At 40.3% G+C, this 19,941-nt stretch overlaps 1 protein-coding gene across 1 annotated transcript in view; it reads left to right on the top strand.

Annotated features, from left to right (window-relative positions):
• Positions 1-14,410, top strand: part of cnksr2a (connector enhancer of kinase suppressor of Ras 2a) — a 97,323-nt gene extending 82,913 nt beyond the window's left edge. The window contains exons 18-24 of the mRNA XM_072445423.1: positions 452-519; positions 2,073-2,170; positions 3,172-3,378; positions 5,785-5,926; positions 7,003-7,263; positions 11,014-11,201; positions 14,189-14,410. Of these exons, the coding sequence (XP_072301524.1) occupies positions 452-519; positions 2,073-2,170; positions 3,172-3,378; positions 5,785-5,926; positions 7,003-7,263; positions 11,014-11,201; positions 14,189-14,401 (1,177 nt within the window). The 3' untranslated portion in view covers positions 14,402-14,410. The remainder of the gene's footprint in view (positions 1-451; positions 520-2,072; positions 2,171-3,171; positions 3,379-5,784; positions 5,927-7,002; positions 7,264-11,013; positions 11,202-14,188) is intronic.
• The last annotated feature ends 5,531 nt before the right edge of the window (positions 14,411-19,941 follow it).

Raw genomic sequence — 19,941 nt, forward strand, 5'->3', positions numbered from 1 at the left:
TAACTTTCCCTTAAAACACTTGGCAAATATGTGTCCAAGAGCATATGGCTGTATTGAGCAAGCTGCTGGCGGAGAGATTGGCAAGTGAAATTATGGAGAAAATTCAACACATTATGAGCTTAATTTGAAATATGCACGAGCCCAAGGTGCACAGCATTCATTCAAACCGGCCATAAAACTGTTCTAGAACGCACGACCACTTTAAAAGATTGAAAGCACACGACAATCCACATATTAATCCGTAATTTGTCAAAGAGATGTGACGTTTAAAGTGTCTGTCACGGTTTAAAGTGCATTGTGTAAAGGCATAAACAAAGACATCCTCAAAATCCTGACTGATACTGGAGCATGAGTACATTTACTAGACAAAGTGAAGTACTGTTGTGGTAAATTGACGGCTAAAATGTTGCACAGTAAAGTAAACGGTTGTAAACGTTTGATTTCGTGTCAGATGGCTGAGCAGACTCAATATGGCGGCGGTGGGCTATGCCGAGCGAGAGAGGATGCGCCAGGAGCAAGGTAACGTCGATTATGAGCAAACTAAATGCTTTAATGTGCTTTACAAATCCAGATAACGACTGAATCAACACGACAAACCTATTCAAAATTATGAATGCGCAATTTTTTTATGTATTCCCGTCCCACGTGGTGAAGAATGCATTTAAAAGTTGTTTATGTCAGGGAGAGTTGGATGCAGAAGAGCTCAAACTGAACAAATGAACAAAACGCATTGGTATTAGATCAATAAAACTATTTGTGGACCTGTTTTCCCCATTGATTCTTTCAATTATTCTTTCTTTTGGCAATTGAATTCACAAATATCAAATCGGATCATTAAGAGTTTGAGCACGAAGAGGAACTTTTCTGAACAACTGCCACAGCAATGCACGGTTCCAAAAGTAAATTAAAGTCCTCAATATGGCGCCTATAAACAGGAACGTGAACCCATAACAGTGATGTCATCTGTTACTAGCGATGTCATGATTTAAAATTTTAGTCTAGTGTTAATTCACCCTGGAGAGACAAAGAGACGACGAGAAAGGACTGTTTAGCAAGCTTTATTCGTGAGTTATTTGGCGCTCAGACCCCGGCGGAAGACGTTGCAATCATGGGCACTCCGTGATCTATTTGTATTAGATGTCTCCCCCCGGAGCCTGGAGACTGGTGGTGGTAGATGTTAAGAGGAGGTAGAGGATGAGGGGAATGTAGAGGAGGAGCTGGGGAGGCGGTGGGTCGCAGTACGGTTTGAGCGGCCGAGCCATCTGCCTGAGGGCTTAAATGTGACCACCTGGTGCTGATTGGGAGCGGGGAGGAGTCACAGCAGGTGCGAGGGCCATGGTACAGACGCCCCCTGACCTTTCACCCTCCTTCTTTGGCCAGGAAAAACTGCATAACCTCTTTGGGATAAGCGCAGAAACCTGGGAGAGTCCATGGTGAAGGAGGGATCTGACTCTCACAGACGGACAGGCGGGCGCCCGCTTGAGTGCGATGATGGCGCTGGGAGAGGGGTCCTTCCATGGAGGCCTTGATGTAGGAAGGAGTTAGGTCTTCCAGGCTGAATTTACGCATACTTCATTTGTGAGCGTAAACGTCGCTGTTTAACGATTATTCGCGATTATTAACGTCACGACAGTAAAATCCCACATGTTCTTTCCTTCTCGTTCTCTTAACACATTTACCGCCCCTCAACATGTGACCTGCTTTATGAAATTAAACTTTATTAATGATCAATTTGACATAAACTGCAAGACAAAAAAGCACTTTTACATTTAGGTTGACTTTTTTGAGAAAAGGCTGAGCAGAAAGGACTTGACTTTGCTTCTAAAATCGTCAAATTTGTTTTAATTTCACTGAAAAAATACTTAATTTAGCTCAAAAAATGTCAGTTTACTACAAATTAAATGAAAAAAATAAATACAAAAATGTCCTAAAAATAAAAAAAAATTTAGCCTTTAAGATTATATTGTGACAAATAAATCATCACGATTATCGCTAAACCCAATCATCTCGACACCTGTAACACACGTTTACTTGCAGTATTTTTCCGGCTTTATCGTGTCTTTTTCCTGCAGATTACTGGAGCGAGAGCGACCACGAAGACGAACCCGCCTCCAGCCCCAAACAGGACAGCCCCCCTCCCCCGTACGACACCTACCCCCGTCCGCCATCGGTGAGTAATACGCGCACATTTGAAGTACATACGTGAACATAACATACTGCAGAGACGCTCCCACACCGTTCCTGCCGCTGCCAATCAAACCACCAGGGACGCACAGGGAGAAAAGTGCCATAATTGAAGCTATAATTGTGGCGCTGACGAGTTTGCTCTAGTTTTCTCTGCATCAAACTTGTTTTTTCCCCGATAATAATAATAATAAGTACAGACAAATGGAACACAAGTCAGTCCGTAGCCTAGAATTGCAGATAATTACTGTCTAATTTGACTTTTTAAGGTCAAATGGAAACAATGAGTTGGACTGATTTTATTTACGGCTTAAACTTTAAAGTAGGGCTGGATAAGACTGATACGGGAAAACGCAATGCAAATATCATGCTTTGAATGTGTTTAATTCATAAAAGATATTACACATAACCGACATAAATAAGCTCGTAAAAAGAGATTGGAGGTGAAGTATTTGTGAACCATATTCACGCAGCGCACACATGGCACGACGCCTACAGCAGCCCAGGAGGGACAAGCTGTGCAGGGCAAAAAAAGAAGAAGAAGAAGCTAGAAACGTAAAGGATGATGATCTTTAAATTGCACTAACAAAGTCGACTTTTGATCTGAATTTAAAAACAATCATTGTACTTTTCCCACATATTATCATCCGTTATGTTTCCAAATCAACTTATACATTGATTACTTTGGTTGCCATGTTATGAAAGCTAAATAAGCCATATTGTGCTTGTTGTCAGCTTTATAGTTACAGAATATTCTATGACACTTTATTTTATATTTTGGATGTTTTAAATCACAGTAATGATCTAAAATGTCTTGATACAAGATAAATATTCCTAAAACATGCTTGAATTACTCTCAATACAACTTTGAGTGGGTGAATGAGAAAGAAAAATACTTAATAACATAAGAAATGTCATAATTAATTTCTTAAAAGTCAATAAAATGCATTAAAAGTCTCAGTTAGCGCGACACTTTGCTCGTTTCAGATGAGCGCGTACCAGGAGGGCCGCACGCGCCTGTCTTCTACCGAAACGTCCCGCTCCCGCTCGTCACAGGAGGACTTCCTCTGCGGGGACCCGCCCTCCGCCGAGCCGCAGTACCACCCGGGGCCTTTAGGGGGCGGCACCACGCACAGCAGCAGGAAGCCGAGCGGCAGCAGCAGCGACGCTCAGTACAGATGTGACACTGTAGAGGTCAGTGTGGAGCCGCATGTTCCCCAGTGCGGCATTAAATGTCTCTATTCAGCATTTAGCCCATTACAGGTGTTTTTGTAGCTCGGGAAAACAGTGGAGTCGCCGTTCCGCAGATCTGATTGGAGCTAAATGTGTTTAATGTTGTACTATGGAGCGTTCCAGGCAAAATAATAACATTCCCTTCAGTGACAAGCAGATGGCGCCACTGGAAAAGTAGCACAGTGCATCTTTAAATTGTAATTATCAGAAGGAAAAGACACAGAATGAAAGTAGTTTGAGGTTGTTTTTGGGAGTGTCCAAACTTGTTTTATCAAGTGCCGTATTTTGAAACTTATTCGGGGCAGAGGGCCACAGACAACCTGACAATGAAGTGAACTATTCGAAATGTTGCATTTAACATGGTTTCAATGAGCTTCCACACCCTTAATAAGACTTGGAATATTGATATTAGGTTGGTATAGCATACCCATGTTTGAATTTTTCCAGTTTTGCAGTAAAAAAATACTACTTTTTGTAGTTTGGGTCAACTTAGCAGGAAGTTGCAGGAAAAATTGGTCTGAGGGCTGCATTTAGCCCCCGAGCCACAGTTTGGACACCCCTGGAGAGGATGAACACATCACAGAGACAGTTTATGTGTTTTGGACTTAAAAAAGTGTCCAGATTGAGATGGTTTGAACGTCTGCAGAGAAAATTTGTGAATTTATTTGTCGAAGATGCTGCCGCGACACGGGCGACCCAGAGAAAGACCAATGAGAAGCACCAATATAGTCTGTGGCTAATAACTGATATTTGCTGTGGCCAATATTAAGATTTTATAATACGTGGTTCCACAAATGCATGATCAGTTATGAGTAAAGTTCACAAATGAGCTTTTCTCTTTCGCAAAAGCAACACATGTATTTCTCTTTATCGTCGGTCACGAATACAGGAGTTTTAGCTTAATTGCTCTTCTATTTCCCATCTTTAAAACAGAACTTGCCATCAAACGTGACTGAAAAGTGAACGGATAATGAGCCACTAAATGAAAGCGATTTGAGATGGAACGACATTGAGCAGATAATGAATGGGCCAGTCGTTTGTTGTTGGATTTATTTCATTTCTTTAGCTCACATAGATACCTCTTTCCCTTCAGTGGTCACTTCATTGTGTCCTTGTTCCTGAACCAAGCATTTGCTGCGGCATCGGACCAAAATAACAGTTGTTGTCAAAAGCACTGAAAGGTAATTGGCCTCTTTTGTGCCAGTCTTTCCTCGAGCTGAACACACTGATTTTCGACGGGTGAAAATGTGTGGTCTTTAGACCAAAACTGCTTTCAAGTGTCGAGTTGGACAAAATACAAATACGTGTTTTTGTAAAATGATTTATGGCGAAAAGCACTTATTTTTTTTCTGTTATAACAAAATCCAGCCCAGTCCCGTCAGCTTTATTCAAATACCTGTACAGGTTTTTTCTACTTAAGGCCTTAGTAGAAAAAGCTTCAGTTGTAGTCATCTGGACTCAGTTTGAAAAAATAGACGTTTCGACTCTCATCCAAGAGTCATTGTCAATAACAGAATTTAGGTCGAGAACTCCGATATTAATACTGTTCTGTGGTAAGACCCGCCCATTGGGAGGAGCCTTCCTGAAGTAGAAAGAGTTGTTTGTTTCAACAGAAACTCCCCCTTGTATCTACCGAGCTAGCCTATTCAGAATCTTAATGGGCTATTAGAAACCTCTTTGTCTTTGTGAGACCCTGGCTCAACCACCCTGAGTACCTGATTAGTACCTGATGAGTACCTGACCTAAATTCTGTTATTGACAATGACTCTTGGATGAGAGTCGAAACGTCTATTTTTTCAAACTGAGTCCAGATGACTACAACTGAAGCTTTTTCTACTATGGAACACGCCTGGACGAATGAGGGATTACACCGACACACTTAAGGCCTTAGTTATTTTATTACTTGGTTTACGGATCCGCCGCACTTAGATTAGATAGAATATAAATAAAATAAATTATAATATTTTTTTTTCTATAAAGATCCGCCGACAACGCAAAATAGCATTAAACGAAATATAAAAAGCGGTATTAAGTCAAAAGATATGTGCGCGTGAAGCAATTCTTCATCAAAATCCTGCGTGAGTCTGCGCGCGGTCAAAACAAGGAAGAAAAAATATTTCGAAATTATATTTATATTTCGCCCGCCTGTTCAATATATTTCATTTAAAAATCCGTAAACCAAGTAATAAAATAACTGCGGCCTAATAAATGCTGCAAAAGAATAATACATTTAACAACCAGAAATGTATTAAATGCTTTGTATACATGCTATTTCATCCTCATGCAACTTTGTCAAATGTCCAACAAAACAGCGACGATTGTTCTTCATCTTCTGAAATAAAACGTTTCCTCTGCTCTCGCTTGCAGTACCGCTCGAGTCCCGCAGGCGGCAGCAGCGAGACCGGCTCCCCGGGACGCTCTTCTTCTTCACAAAGACGCTCGTGGCAGGACCTGATCGAGACGCCTTTGACCGAGGCCGGACTGCACTATCTGCAAACCGGACCTCTGGGTAAAAAAAATGCAAACGCAGCGCGACGTGAAGCGGATCGAACGCGTTTTATTACACGTGAACGAACAAATAAAAGTGTTGTTGTTGTTTGTAGATGAGTTTAGCATCGCCCAATAGAAAAAAATCAGATGTCAGAAAACTGTGAACGTGATTCGTCGTAAAGTTAAAGCGTTTTTCCCCTGGCGATCACCGTGACACTAAAATGTTAAAAAATGCACAGCGAGAGTCGAAAAACAACGCGGGACACGACACGACTAAATGAAAGCAAACAGAAGCGCTCGTGTCCAGGACGTTTCCTTTTATAAGAAGCGATTTAACGCCTTTGACGACCGCTCTTCTCATGTTATAAGATAAGATAAGACTTTATTTGTCCACACATGGGGAAATTACGGTGTTGCAACGCAAGTAGATACAGAAGAAAAGAACAGATAGCACTCTAGAAAAAAACTCTTATAAACAAAACTCCTATGGACAGAACCTCTCATATTCTTAATAGGGAATAGAGAAAAAAATAAAAATGAAAAATAAAAAGCTAAATAAAATAAAAATTAAATAAAGCTTACATAAGACAAAATAATACTAATCATAGTGGTAAACTCTGATTTACAGCAGTTATATGCACATGAATATGACATTATTGCGTATGAGTATTGCACATGAATATGACATTATTGCGTATGAGTATTGCACATGAATATGACATTATTGCGTATGAGTATTGCACATGAATATGGCATTATTGCGTATGAGTATTGCACATGAATATGACATTATTGCGTATGAGTATTGCACATGAATATGACATTATTGCATACGAGTATTGCACATGAATATGACTGAATATGATGAGTATGACAGTAATAAGTCTCCATACGTGAGCGAATTAAAATCTCACCTTTAACAGTGCGGCGTGACGGCCACTTTGAACACCGGCGCCGTTTCATCTCTGCAACTCCATTAACTCTTCGTTCTTGTAAGAGTTATTGCCCCGCGTTATCGCACAGCCTCTTGTTGTTCGCACAATGACACACTTGAGATTGTGCTCGTTCTGTTCCCTAAATCGTTGTGTCTTCTAGAGGACGCCGTGTTCGCCGAGCCCGGCCTGGGCCTGGGCCTGGGCTTCGGCAGCGGGGGCGGCGGCGGCTCCATGATGATGCTGTCCGGCGGGGTCTACACGCTGCCCGCTCAGAGGAACGTCCCGCTGCCCGTGGCGATGCACCGGCTGGTCCCCATGGCGAAGCAGGGAGGGAAACCCCGCAGCTTCACCTTGCCCCGGGACAGTAACCTGCACTCGCTGCTGGCGCCGCCGCAGAGGGAGGAGCCACACAGCCACAACGGTGAGAGGGAGCGGCCAGGATGCTAATGCTAATGCTAGTGCAGCGGATTTAAATCTAATATTGTGTCATTTGAATCGCAAAAAGACCTCAAAAACCTTGTGTAAAACAGAACGTCGAAACCCCAAAAACGGATATTATCGGTCATCGGTGTTATCGATGAAAGGAGTGATTTTGAATGCTGTAAAAAACGACTTTGGCTTTTGATTGTTTTACTATACAAAAGGTAAACAGTGTGTCTCAGATGACTTTTTAAGACGGCACTTTTAATAATTAACTCTTACACACGACATGTACTCCAATTCTGCATTCAAGTTTCATTTAATTTTAATGAATCTGAAATACTAGTAAATCAATGAGCAAGGACTACTACAACTACCTGCAGCTACCTACTTAAATAAGATAAGAGAAGATAAGATAGCCTTTATTTGTCCACACATGGGGAAATTCTGATGTTGCAACGCAAGTAGATACAGAAGAAAAGAACAGATAACTTAATGGAAGAACTCTTATAAACAAATACTCTTATGAACAAAACTCCTATGGACAGAATCTCTCATATCTTAATAGGGAATGGAAGGAAAAAATAAAGATAAAATAAAATACAAATAGCTAGCATAAGATAAAATAATACTACTAATAATAATTGTAAAGTAAACACTCTTATTTACATCAGTTATATGCACATGAATATGACATTATTGGGTGTGAGTATGACGGTAGTACTACTAATACTGCAGTACGTTAGCGTTACTCATTGAAATAAGGAGGAAGTATTCCAAACTAGAAATTGCCAATCACAAACCGAACCGCTCGCTCCGCCAGTTCATCAAAATAAAATGAAAAACAGAGAGACATTGTTTTTACAGTTTAAATGCGTAAAACACACTCTTCTTCCTTCCCCTTCGCTCTGGAGCACATTTTGCACCGGCATAACTAAGTGCCCGAGAGAAAACATTTAACATGATTATACAAGCGGCAGAAGCGGCAGCAGCAGGAGTGGAGTGGGAAGAAAACGATGATACGCGTTGAGTGACGTGGGCCCCGAGGGAAATACGAGGTCTCCCGAGGTGAAGATGTTGACGTCAAGAAGCGGGACTGAAATAAATCTTTCTCGTCCCGCGTTCGTTTCAGTCCGGCTCGTAGTTAGCGAGCCGCCGCCGCGCTCGTATTTGTGCTAATGAGCTAATCAGAGCGAGGTGCTGCTGTGGAAGGAGCAAACAGGAAGTGAGGCTTTATGCAGGGACAAAAAACATGCTAACGAAGGAGCGTTAGCGGCTATTGAAAGTAGCAGGAGAGAACTTTTAATTAGATTTGACACAATGACAGGCTTTTTCAACACTACATAATGAAGTACATTTAGGTCGCCCTCAAGGCTGAAATACAACAGGACATTTTAATTAAAGAATAATTATGTGCATTAACGTTTGTCTAATTGAAGATATTGATGTTCTACAGTGTAGCATTAACGCTGGAGGACTGATATTTAAACTGAAACAATGTAAACAGTCAAAGCTCAGTTGATTAAAACGCTGCTTTCAGCTTTTCGAGAGATAAGATAATGTATTTTTCGATGCAGACAGCGCACAGTGATCTGATTTTGTCACAAAGTGCTGCTTTTGTAATAAACGCCTTGGGAAAAACACAAAATGTACTCATTTACAACAAAAGTCCGGTACCGCAGCTTTAAACCTCTAGGCCGCGTTGTGAGTCAGATCTAAAGAGCAAACTCACAGTAAGAACGCATGTATTCGAGCAATAAAAAACACCTATAATTTAATAGATATGTGTTTTAGGACATGCTGTTTAGGGATATGCAAATTCCACTGTACAATATTATAATGATATTCATTTCACGGTACGATATAACACAACTTTTTCCTTTAAAAATGCCTTGACAAGCGTTCATTATTCATTCATTATTGTCATATATTCCAAAGAATTAAGAAAAAAATAGCTTCAAAACTGTTATTTCTTCATGTTACCTGCACTGAAATGTAGCAAAGGATCATGGTCTATGTAGTTCTATTTGCTGCTGCTGCTGCAACAAAACCAAAGGTACATGTAAAAAAAGCAGTGTATGATTTGATATGTTCATACTTTTGACGACATGATCACAATATTTGGGTTATTTTTACATCCCGAATACTACAGAACTTTCCTTACTACAAGTATCTCCATAGAGACAAACAGGTAGTTACGCAGTGCAATATTTGTCGTGTTATGATTGGTTAAAGCTGGTTGGTGTGGGCGGAGTGACATTGAGACTGTTAGAAAAGTTGTTGACCTCCTTTAGAGCTAAACACTGTAAATGTGGGACATAAAACCCCTCGGGATTTACCGCTTGCCCCTGATTGGTTAGAAAATGTACTGTAAGCTGAGGGAAAACCAGCCCGGAACTTTATTTAAAATAGACACAGCACTTTTTGTTGTTTTATTTGATGTTTTTATAGACTTTTCTTTACGTTGGCATTGCTGTTATATCTGTATGAAAAGTCGTGTAGGATCTTACGGCGTATCCAAATTAAATTGCATTAAGCATTTATTTTTGCAAACTATTATTAATACTTTGTACATTCATACTCCTTATATTCTTACTCTTCTTATACACTATTTACTGGATTTCACAATAGCTTGAGTATATTATTCTTCAAACTATTATTCAAATAAATGCATAAATATACGGTATATATATTGTATTACTTGTCTTAATATTGTATTGTTAATATTTGCAGTAGAGGTACTTAGTTACATTTACTAGTACTTTTTGAAGACACTGTACTTTTCTGAAGAAACACACTTTTACTTCTACTTGAGTAATATTTAGTTTGAAGTAACCGTGCTCTTACTTGAGTAAAAGGTTTGGTTATTTAAGATTTATGTTGTAAAGAATAAATAATTAGAACATTTGATTGATTACTACTACTTCTACTACTACTACTTCTACTACTACTACTACTACTACTACTACCACTACTACTACTACTACTACTACTTCTACTACTACTAATGCTACTACTACTACTACTACTACTACTGCTACTACTACTACTACTGCTACTACTACTACTACTTCTACTACTACTACTACTACTACTACTACTGCTGCTACTACTACTACTACTGCTACTACTACTACTACTACTACTACTACTTCTACTACTACTACTGCTACTACTACTACTACTGCTACTACTACTACTACTTCTACTACTACTACTACTACTACTACTACTGCTGCTACTACTACTACTACTGCTACTACTACTACTACTACTACTACTACTACTACTACTACTGCTGCTACTACTACTACTACTGCTACTACTACTACTACTACTACTACTTCTTCTACTACTACTAATGCTACTACTACTACTACTACTACTACTGCTACTACTACTACTAATGCTACTACTACTACTACTACTACTGCTGCTACTTCTACTGCTACTACTGCTACTTCTACTACTATTACTACTACTACTACTACTACTACTACTGCTACTACTACTACTACTGCTACTACTACTACTACTTCTACTACTACTACTACTACTACTACTACTGCTGCTACTACTACTACTACTGCTACTACTACTACTACTACTACTACTACTTCTACTACTACTACTGCTGCTACTTCTACTGCTACTACTGCTACTTCTACTACTATTACTACTACTACTACTACTACTTCTGCAGTAGATGCCGTGTTTCTCCGACATAATGTGACACGGTCTTGTCCTGCAGGGGGCAGTGAGGGCGCGTCCCTGGGCGATCTGTTCCGGGCGTGTGAGCAGGGCGGGGTCTGTCCTTTGGGCCGGGGGTCAGAGGGCAGAGGTCAGTCGGAGTTCAGGCAGTCGTTTCTGAGGCGAGCGGACGACCCTCAGCTGAACGAGCGCCTGCACCGCCTCCGGATCCTCACCTCCACGCTCAAGGTACGACGTTTCACCGCCGCCAAACGTCTCTGTACTTTATGTAACGATATCTGTGTCAATAAAGTCACAAACGAGCTCTTCAAGTTATGTGTCATGTACGCCCATGTGATTACAACACCATTACCTTTTTAATGTTTAATTGTAACAGACAAAAACTGACATAAATTGACACTAACACAGTAATCCACAAAATTTTCAAATACTTAAGCTAAGAATATATATTTGCAAAAGAATTAGAGTGAAAATGCTCTGAAGCTGTTGCAGTGTGGAGGAGTTTATAATATTAAGCATCTATTTAGAATATTTTAACAAATTATTATTTTTATTTTTTTAGTATTTTTTTTTAGTATTTTTGTGTGTATGTGTTTTATTTATTTGTGTTTTTTTATTTTTTTATTATTATTATTTTTAATTATGTTTACATGTTTAATCCATAAAAACAGAAATGGAAAAAAAAAAAACATAAGATAAAATAAAATAAACACAATGAAACGGAACAAGACAGTGAAAATTTGGCTATTTTTAGGTCGGCCTGTTATATAATATTGTAGAAAGTCTAATATTGTAATAATTGTAATTTGATAGTGGTATCAATACGTTAAAAATATCTGTATTGGATCAAGAGCCAAATAAATACTACTACTACAGGTAAAAAGTAAGTTAAGAAATGAAGTTTTACCACATCATTTACTTTGCCTCATCAGTCTTGGTTCACGCCTCAGTTCCTCGTCCTCTCTCATTTACACTGACAGAACGTCCTTTCCGTGCGCTCATGTTTCTCTGTCTCCTCGTTTTCTTCACTCAGTGTCGGGCCCTGAGTGTTTTTGGGCCTGGTGCCGGTTCTGTCCTCTTGTCCCGTGTGTCTCTGTGGTTTGTGCTCGTCCAGTCGCACACTTTGTAGTGGAGGGAGGTTTGTGTAGCAGTAACGTGTGTGTGTGTGGTCCTGTCTCATAAAGAATACACTAAGTTTAGGGCTGAAGACAGACGCCACGGTTATATCTGCAGTATAAACAGAAGAAAGTACCATAGTACATCTGTATCGTTTATAGCACACATTTTATTCTTTACTCAATATTTTTTAAATACTCATTTCAGTCAGTTTAGTCTTTTAAACTGTGAAAATGTTGTGTAATATATTAATGATGTCGCAAATCTCTGCAAATTAAACCTGCGGAACAAGATTTCTGATTTTCCTTTTTTCCTCTCAGCACATTTTATACGTCTTTTCTCAGTTTGCTGCAGAGCTGCAGCATTTTGGTGAAGGAAAAGCTGGATATGAATATATTATCCAGAAATAGAGGCGATTGTGACAGGAAAATGTATTGCACCAATGTGCCCCATGTATAATGAGTATAACAATCAATCAACATGTGTTTGTAGAAGAGCACAAGTCATACAAACTGCAACTCAAAGTGCTTTAAAAACACATAAAAACCACAATACAATATAGATTGCAGGTCAATATATATAATATTAAAATATATAAATCACATAAAAATATATAAATATAAAGTACAGGTAAACTTCCCTCAGTCACAGCTGAACAGAACCTTTTGAACCTAGATTTAATCACAGTCAGAGCAGAGTCTGTCTCACGACCTCAGGGAGACACTTAGTCCTGACTCTGGCACCAGCAGGAGGCCGGTCCATGTTTAGTCCTGACTCTGGCACCAGCAGGAGGCCGGTCCATGTTTAGTCCTGACTCTGGCACCAGCAGGAGGCCGGTCCATGTTTAGTCCTGACTCTGGCACCAGCAGGAGGCCGGTCCATGTTTAGTCCTGACTCTGGCACCAGCAGGAGGCCGGTCCATGTTTAGTCCTGACTCTGGCACCAGCAGGAGGCCGGTCCATGTTTAGTCCTGACTCTGGCACCAGCAGGAGGCCGGTCCATGTTTAGTCCTGACTCTGGCACCAGCAGGAGGCCGGTCCATGTTTAGTCCTGACTCTGGCACCAGCAGGAGGCCGGTCCATGTTTAGTCCTGACTCTGGCACCAGCAGGAGGCCGGTCCATGTTTAGTCCTGACTCTGGCACCAGCAGGAGGCCGGTCCATGTTTAGTCCTGACTCTGGCACCAGCAGGAGGCCGGTCCATGTTTAGTCCTGACTCTGGCACCAGCAGGAGGCCGGTCTCTGAGATCCTCAGAGTCCGAGATGGTCCATATGGCACTAACATGTCAGATGTACTTTGGTGCTAGGCCATGGAGAGACTCTTTAGAGAGAGCTGCTTTAAAGTCGTCTCTCTTTTATTTTACTAGCTTAAAGGAGAGATATCATCTTATCTTGTTACGATGTTCCCGCGTCATTAGTTTACTCAAAGTTGTATTTGCATTGGTTCCTGCACGTTTGACTTCCTGTATCGTCCTGCAACTGAGGCTCGAGTGCTCAATAAATTCCTGTTTTCACCCTCCTCCTATCCCCGCCCACACCCCTGTACTTGGCCATGATTATTTACAAAATGAAGACTTTGAGTGACACATGTATGCTTTTAAAACGGCCCTGTTCTATTATTAAGCCGTTTTAGGTGAACATTGTCTTTTACAATGAACAAAATGTAAAACTATGATCTACATATTTTATAGTTCAATACGAAGAACAAAAGCATAATGCGTCTCCTTAAAAGTATTTTTCCGAAAGCGGCCATTTTGAATTTGAATAGCAGTAGCAGACTACAAGCAGATTATGGAAGTAAGTAGATACTTTTAAGTGACTTTGAATACAATATACAAGTATGTTGCCCCGCCCATAACTTTTTACATTAACTATGTAATTTAGAATTGTGGCGGATCTCTATAAAACCCAGGTTATCTCTGCATGAGTAAGACAGACTTACATAGTGCGACGGTGTCTTCAGTTCGACCTCAGCTACAATACAATCTACACTAAACTCAGTGTATCTCTTTAACTGTGCGTCTTGCTTTTTGCCTGTCGTTGTCGTTGCCGTGGCGTTCCGTGCCTGACCCTCCCCCCCCGCCGCTCTCTCCCCCTTCAGGACAGGGAGGGCGAGCTGGCGCTGATCGACCGGCTGCTGACCAATCCGCAGCTGTCGTCGTCCGAGTTTAAGGAGTGGAAAGGCGCCTACGGGCAGCTGTTTGCTCCGGACGGTCCCGAGCTGGGCGGCGGCGGCGACGACTCCGACCCCGGGCCGCCGCCCCTCACGCCGTCCCTCGCCCACACGCACTCCTTCATCGAGACCCACGTGTGAGCGTCCGCCGAAACCTGGACATTTACGCCGGATTCATCATGTTCTCGAATGGTCAGAGGGAACGTTTTGCGGGACCTTCGACAGAGCGTCACGGTTTCGAGGAGACGCCGGACCGGACATTCCGATTGGTCGCGCTACAGTCGACCGTAGTCAGGGGCGTTTATTACGTGTTAGCTTGTGTGCTTCAAATAACGCTAAAGCAACTGCAGTTTGTGTGAGAAATGTGCAATATTCTTGGACGTTAGATCATCCACGTCGAGTTCGAGCAATCGCGCTAAAAAAGGGAATTGTAATGTTTTTTTTATATAAATTACAAGTACAAACGGTATTATTTTGATCATCAGAATCGCTCCATCGTTTTGTTTTGCCCTTTTCCCCGCGTAATACACCTTTAATACCACTTGTTTTGGATGAGTTGTCGTTACATTTGTTGTTAGCTTAGTTTAGTGCGTTAAAACGTGCACATAACGCGATATGCAAGACGACGTTTAGAGCAATATGAACAAGTGACAAACAAGTACAACACATGTCAATAAACACATTATCAATTACAGAGATGAAGTGGATTTAAAAGCTCTACATTTGTCTGCGCGTCACAGTGTTTTCTAGAGTTAAACTGAATTGGTTTGACTGGGTTTCTTTCTTCCACCACTAGAGGGCGTGCAATGATATCGCATACAAGCTTCTTTGTTCAGAAGAGTAAAAGTTTATTTTTCCACACTATGAAGCAAACACTGATCAAAATGAAACTATTGCTAATCATGACCTTAACTTTAATCTTCAAAATAATGTTCCTTGACACAATATTCTAGTGCAATACTTTGATACAACGATTTTAAAGACATATTTTAGACAATTCAATATCATTTTCAACACAAAATAATAACAGTTTAGTTTATATTACCATGTGGTCTTTTAGTAGTTCTGATATAGCTCTAAAACTATTATAAAAAGTCACATTTTGTCCTGTTTTTCTTTCAGCATTGATACAAATGATTATCTAGTTACGACATAGTATCGACTGAAATCTGGATGTCTCTTTCTTTTGTCTTCTTCTTGACGACTCTATCCCACACCATCGTCCTTTGTCGACACGTCCCTTGTTTTCGGGGGGCCGCGCGTTCCCTCACAGCCGTCTATTCCTGCGCTGTCACTCATCTGTATTTATACTGCAGTGACTCATCGGCGCCCGATCGCCCCGAGCAACGTGGACGGCGTCGCTCTCCGCAGCCTTAAACACCGCGCAATCACGTGATATTTACTGTCCAGTGGTAGTAATGAAGTACTACGGAGCGTTACAGGGGAAACGCGGGTGATTTGTACATGAAGTAGTGAGAGTTTTAGAGTTTTAGAGACATTACTTTGTGCCTGTTCTTTAGAGTTTTATACATGACTGGGCTGGACCTAAGGCATGCCAGCAGGAGGGAGGAGCTCACCCTAAAACTTAAAGGTGCACTGTGTAACTTTTCTGCCACTGACTCGTATCCTCGTTTTACAATACGACATGTAAAAGACAAAGATAATGCATCATCAGGATTCGGTGTTAGCACTCCATCTACTGGCAGAGGAGGAAATTAACACATGCTAGCTTGCCATGTAATGCTAATAAATAACCATGTCATTTTGGTGATGTGAAAGAGGCAGAAATGCTCAAAATAATAAGTCTGGCGATGATTTTTGATCTCTAATGTTGACGTCACGTAGCTGGGAAATTTGAAACCGAGTGTTTTTGTGAGGCGCATAGTGAGACAACCGTGTAAACAGTGAATAGTAAATAGTGAAACAAGCGTGAATGAAGCTGAAAACTACTCCAGATATGTTTTTGATGAGCTGAACGTGTTATAACATGGATAAAAGTTCAAAATATGTGTCCTTTAATGAATTACGTGTTTTTTTATTGCTTAAAAACACCTTGAAAAGCGTCGGCTCAGCGCAGATCTGACCTGTAACCTGGAGGTGGCGTGCCCGCAGCCAAAAAGTTACGCTATTCACCTTTAAAGAACCTACTTATGTGACATTAACTTTTAGGTTAAACGGTTTATTACTTAAACATTTTCCTTGTAATAGATTTATACCTCACCTGGGGCCATATAAACTCCTGCCATTACTGTTAATATGTACAATAAATAAATGATGAATGTTTTATTATTCTTAGCCATATATTACATGTTTAAAGGAGCAAGCATGAGTAGTACTTTGGTTACTTTCAACTATATTTCTACAAATTAGAACGTGTCAATCAATCTAAACAATGGATATAAGTTGTGTTTGATTTTGATCTAGTTTAGACTCATTTATTCCAGGCATTTTAGGCCGTATTAACAGCCTTACTTACACAAATCCACACTTTATGCCACTGCACACCTTTAAATTTCTGTTACAGTCCGAAAGCCATGAAGGGTGAGTTTCTCCTCCGACATCCGTAGAATACTAGAGTACTTATTTGCGTAGAAAATGAGATGAAATAACTATATATAGAGGTAAATAGATTTTAACATTTGTATGCTGCTGCCAAATGACTTGATAAACAAGACTGCACAAAACTACACACGAAAGCAATCAAGAGTGAAATAAGCACAGGCCCCATCACTTATGCTACTGCTGTGGTCGTAGTAGCATGTCCTCGTTGTAGATAAACAGTATTTTGTTTCGTGTTTTCAAGCTCTCTATGTCGGATCTTTATAGACCGTCTTGGATATGTTGGAATCTTAATACTCTTATCAGGTATTTTTGGACAGATCATTGTTGATTGTTTATCGTTTATCTATGAATTATGGCAAGTATTTATTTAAGTAATGTGTTTCAACTGTCAAAAGGTGGATCAATAAAGTTTGATAAATTGAATGAAGATGTATTTTGTGATTTGTTTATACTAGTAGAACACAACGTGAAGCTTTTATTCAGTAATTTAAAGTGTATGTGACAAGTTAGACTTCTAATTTCACTAAAAATATATTTATCATGATTATTATATTCATTATATGACTTAAATTCTTGCCTTTTTTTCTCATAATTTGACAATTTGGTGAAGTTTATCATTTTACTTCCTAGTTGGAAATGCGGAGCAGATGTTACTTAGCAACCATACTGTAAACAAGGGCCAGAGCTCATCTTATTTATGATGATCTATTATTATTTAAAATGTATGAAAACACCTTTATTTTGTTAAATGTTTAAAGTGTCAGAAAAATGTGTTCCTTTGCTTGTAAATGATTAATTTTTATGTATTTCTTCCAAAACTGCCACTTGACAGATGAAAAACATTTGTCTAAGCGCTACTAACTACTGTCTAGAGTCTACTGTCTAAAACTTAAATGTAAATGTGCTTTTTAGACGGCTTTGTAGTAGCAGTAGTAGTAACTTTAACTTTGTAGTCATCGTCCATTTATCTCGAACACCTTTATCATACTTAAAAACAAATCATCGATGTTTAAACATTATCATTTATATATTATCAAACTGATGCAGTGTTTTTGGTGCCCCTAATTTATCGCTGCTTCAATGTTCTGCTTATTCAACCTTTTATAGTGTTGTTATTTCAGTGGTAGAAGTGGTTTTCAGTATTTTAAGTCTTTCCTTTACAAAAGAAGGAGTGAAGGACGGCAAAAAAATCAAGAATAGAGTAGATTAAAGTCCTTTATTGAATGGAATGGAGGTTTTTTTATTTGACTTCATTCACTTCCCTTTTTGTTCATCTTGTCCTCTTCTAGTCCTTGAAAAACACCTGATGTTTTTTCTTTTTTCTGGTTTTCCTCTATTAAGTGACCCAGTGAAGCAGTATTACATTATCCACCTAAATCTCAATATTTTGCCCATTTATAGTTGCAGCTACTTTCTAAAAGCCTTGTGTTTTTTGCCTTCTTGTTGTTATTTTACTTCACTTGCTATAAAAGTACTGCTATCTCGAAGCGCCACTGCCCAGCACCCTCCTCCCTCGGCCGGTCGTCTGTGTGGAAAGTGTAATGATGGGTCTGGGCAGCAGCAGCTGTAGTGTTCCTGTCAGCGCCGTTACAAGAGGCCGCGCGAGATAATGAAGCCCGATCCAAACACGTCTAATGAGGGCAGCCTCCTCACAGCCGGGACCAGTGTATACTTTTACAGTTTGTTGTGGGACTACATGTCTGTGCCAAAGTGTGTACAGGACGTGTGTGACCTTAGCAACTGTCAACGCGCCGGGTCCCAAAGCGTTTTAATGTGCGATAACAGCACAGGCGGTTTGAATGAGCGAGTTTGTGACAATACAGGAGCGTTTTGAGTCCTGGACCGTAATCTGGCTTCAAGGTGCACGACAAGTATGTTCGTATACATTCAAGTGCATTCGATCACATGACTAGTCGATGTTAACCGGAGTAACGTTAAATCCAACGCTCCATGACGCCAATCCCCATACTAGTATATGAAAGTATAAGAAAATGTTTATTTCACAATATTTATGTCATATTTGGTCTTCTCACCACCAGGAATGTGTAAAGGAAGTGGTCACTCAATTCTTATCAGAAGCACGCAATATCAGGCACTTGCTTCAGTGTTAAGGTGTAACATAAAACAATGTATGATAACTATAATAAAATAGGATAAAATAAAAAATAATGGTGTGATTTATATAATAATAATAATAATAATAATAATATAATAAATTATATTATAATATAATTTATATACAACAATATCACAATGCAAAATTGGAAGTGCAAAACAGTCAAATACGAGGAGTAGGTCAAGTATTATTTACATGGATTATTAAAGTGACAGGTAGTTAATGTAATATGAAGTGTCCAGTGACAGAAGGGAAGAACCTGTTCTTGTGGCGGGAGGTTCTGTCCGGATGGACCGTAGCCTCCTGTCTGAGGGGAGTGGCCTCCTGTCTGAGGGGAGTGGCCTCCTGTCTGAGGGGAGTGGCTCAAATGGTCCATGTCCAGGGTGGGAAGGGTCGGCTGTGATCCGACCTGCTCGTCCCAGAGTCCTGCAGACGTACAGGTCCTGCAGGGATGGAAGCCTGCAGCCGATCACCTTCTCAGCAGAGGCACAATGCGCTGTAGTCTCTGTTTGTCCCTGGCTGTGGCTCCAGCGTACCACACGGTGATGGAGGAGGTGAGGATGGACTCAATGATGGTCGTGTAGAACTGCACCATCATCTCTGTCAGCTTGGCTTTCCTCAGCTGCTGCAGGAAGTACATCCTCTGCTGGGCCTTTAGCTCAGATGCCAGTTTTTCACCAAAAGATTTACACACTCAACAGTGACATTTAGCGCGGCTTTGACAGTTCATAAAAGTTGTTAACAGGTTGTACAAGCCAATCCCTCTTGATTATTAATAACTTGTGTTTTTTGACGACTAATGCTAATTGTTTTAGTAAAATACAGGCTGTCCTTCGAATCCTACTGGACTATCCTACTGAGTATGTGATCGACAGCATGAGCTTCAAATGCCACATCTACTAATGTATATACTTATGGACAAGTCACAGGTCAGCTCTGTGGGGAGGTAGCCCCACTCATAGTAAGAATGTATTTTGTATATATAATGTATATATTTTTTAGC

Source organism: Eucyclogobius newberryi, unplaced genomic scaffold (assembly GCF_026437365.1).
Source record: "Eucyclogobius newberryi isolate DKJ021-1_F unplaced genomic scaffold, fEucNew1.0.hap1 SCAF_147, whole genome shotgun sequence".
Taxonomy (NCBI): domain Eukaryota; kingdom Metazoa; phylum Chordata; class Actinopteri; order Gobiiformes; family Gobiidae; genus Eucyclogobius; species Eucyclogobius newberryi.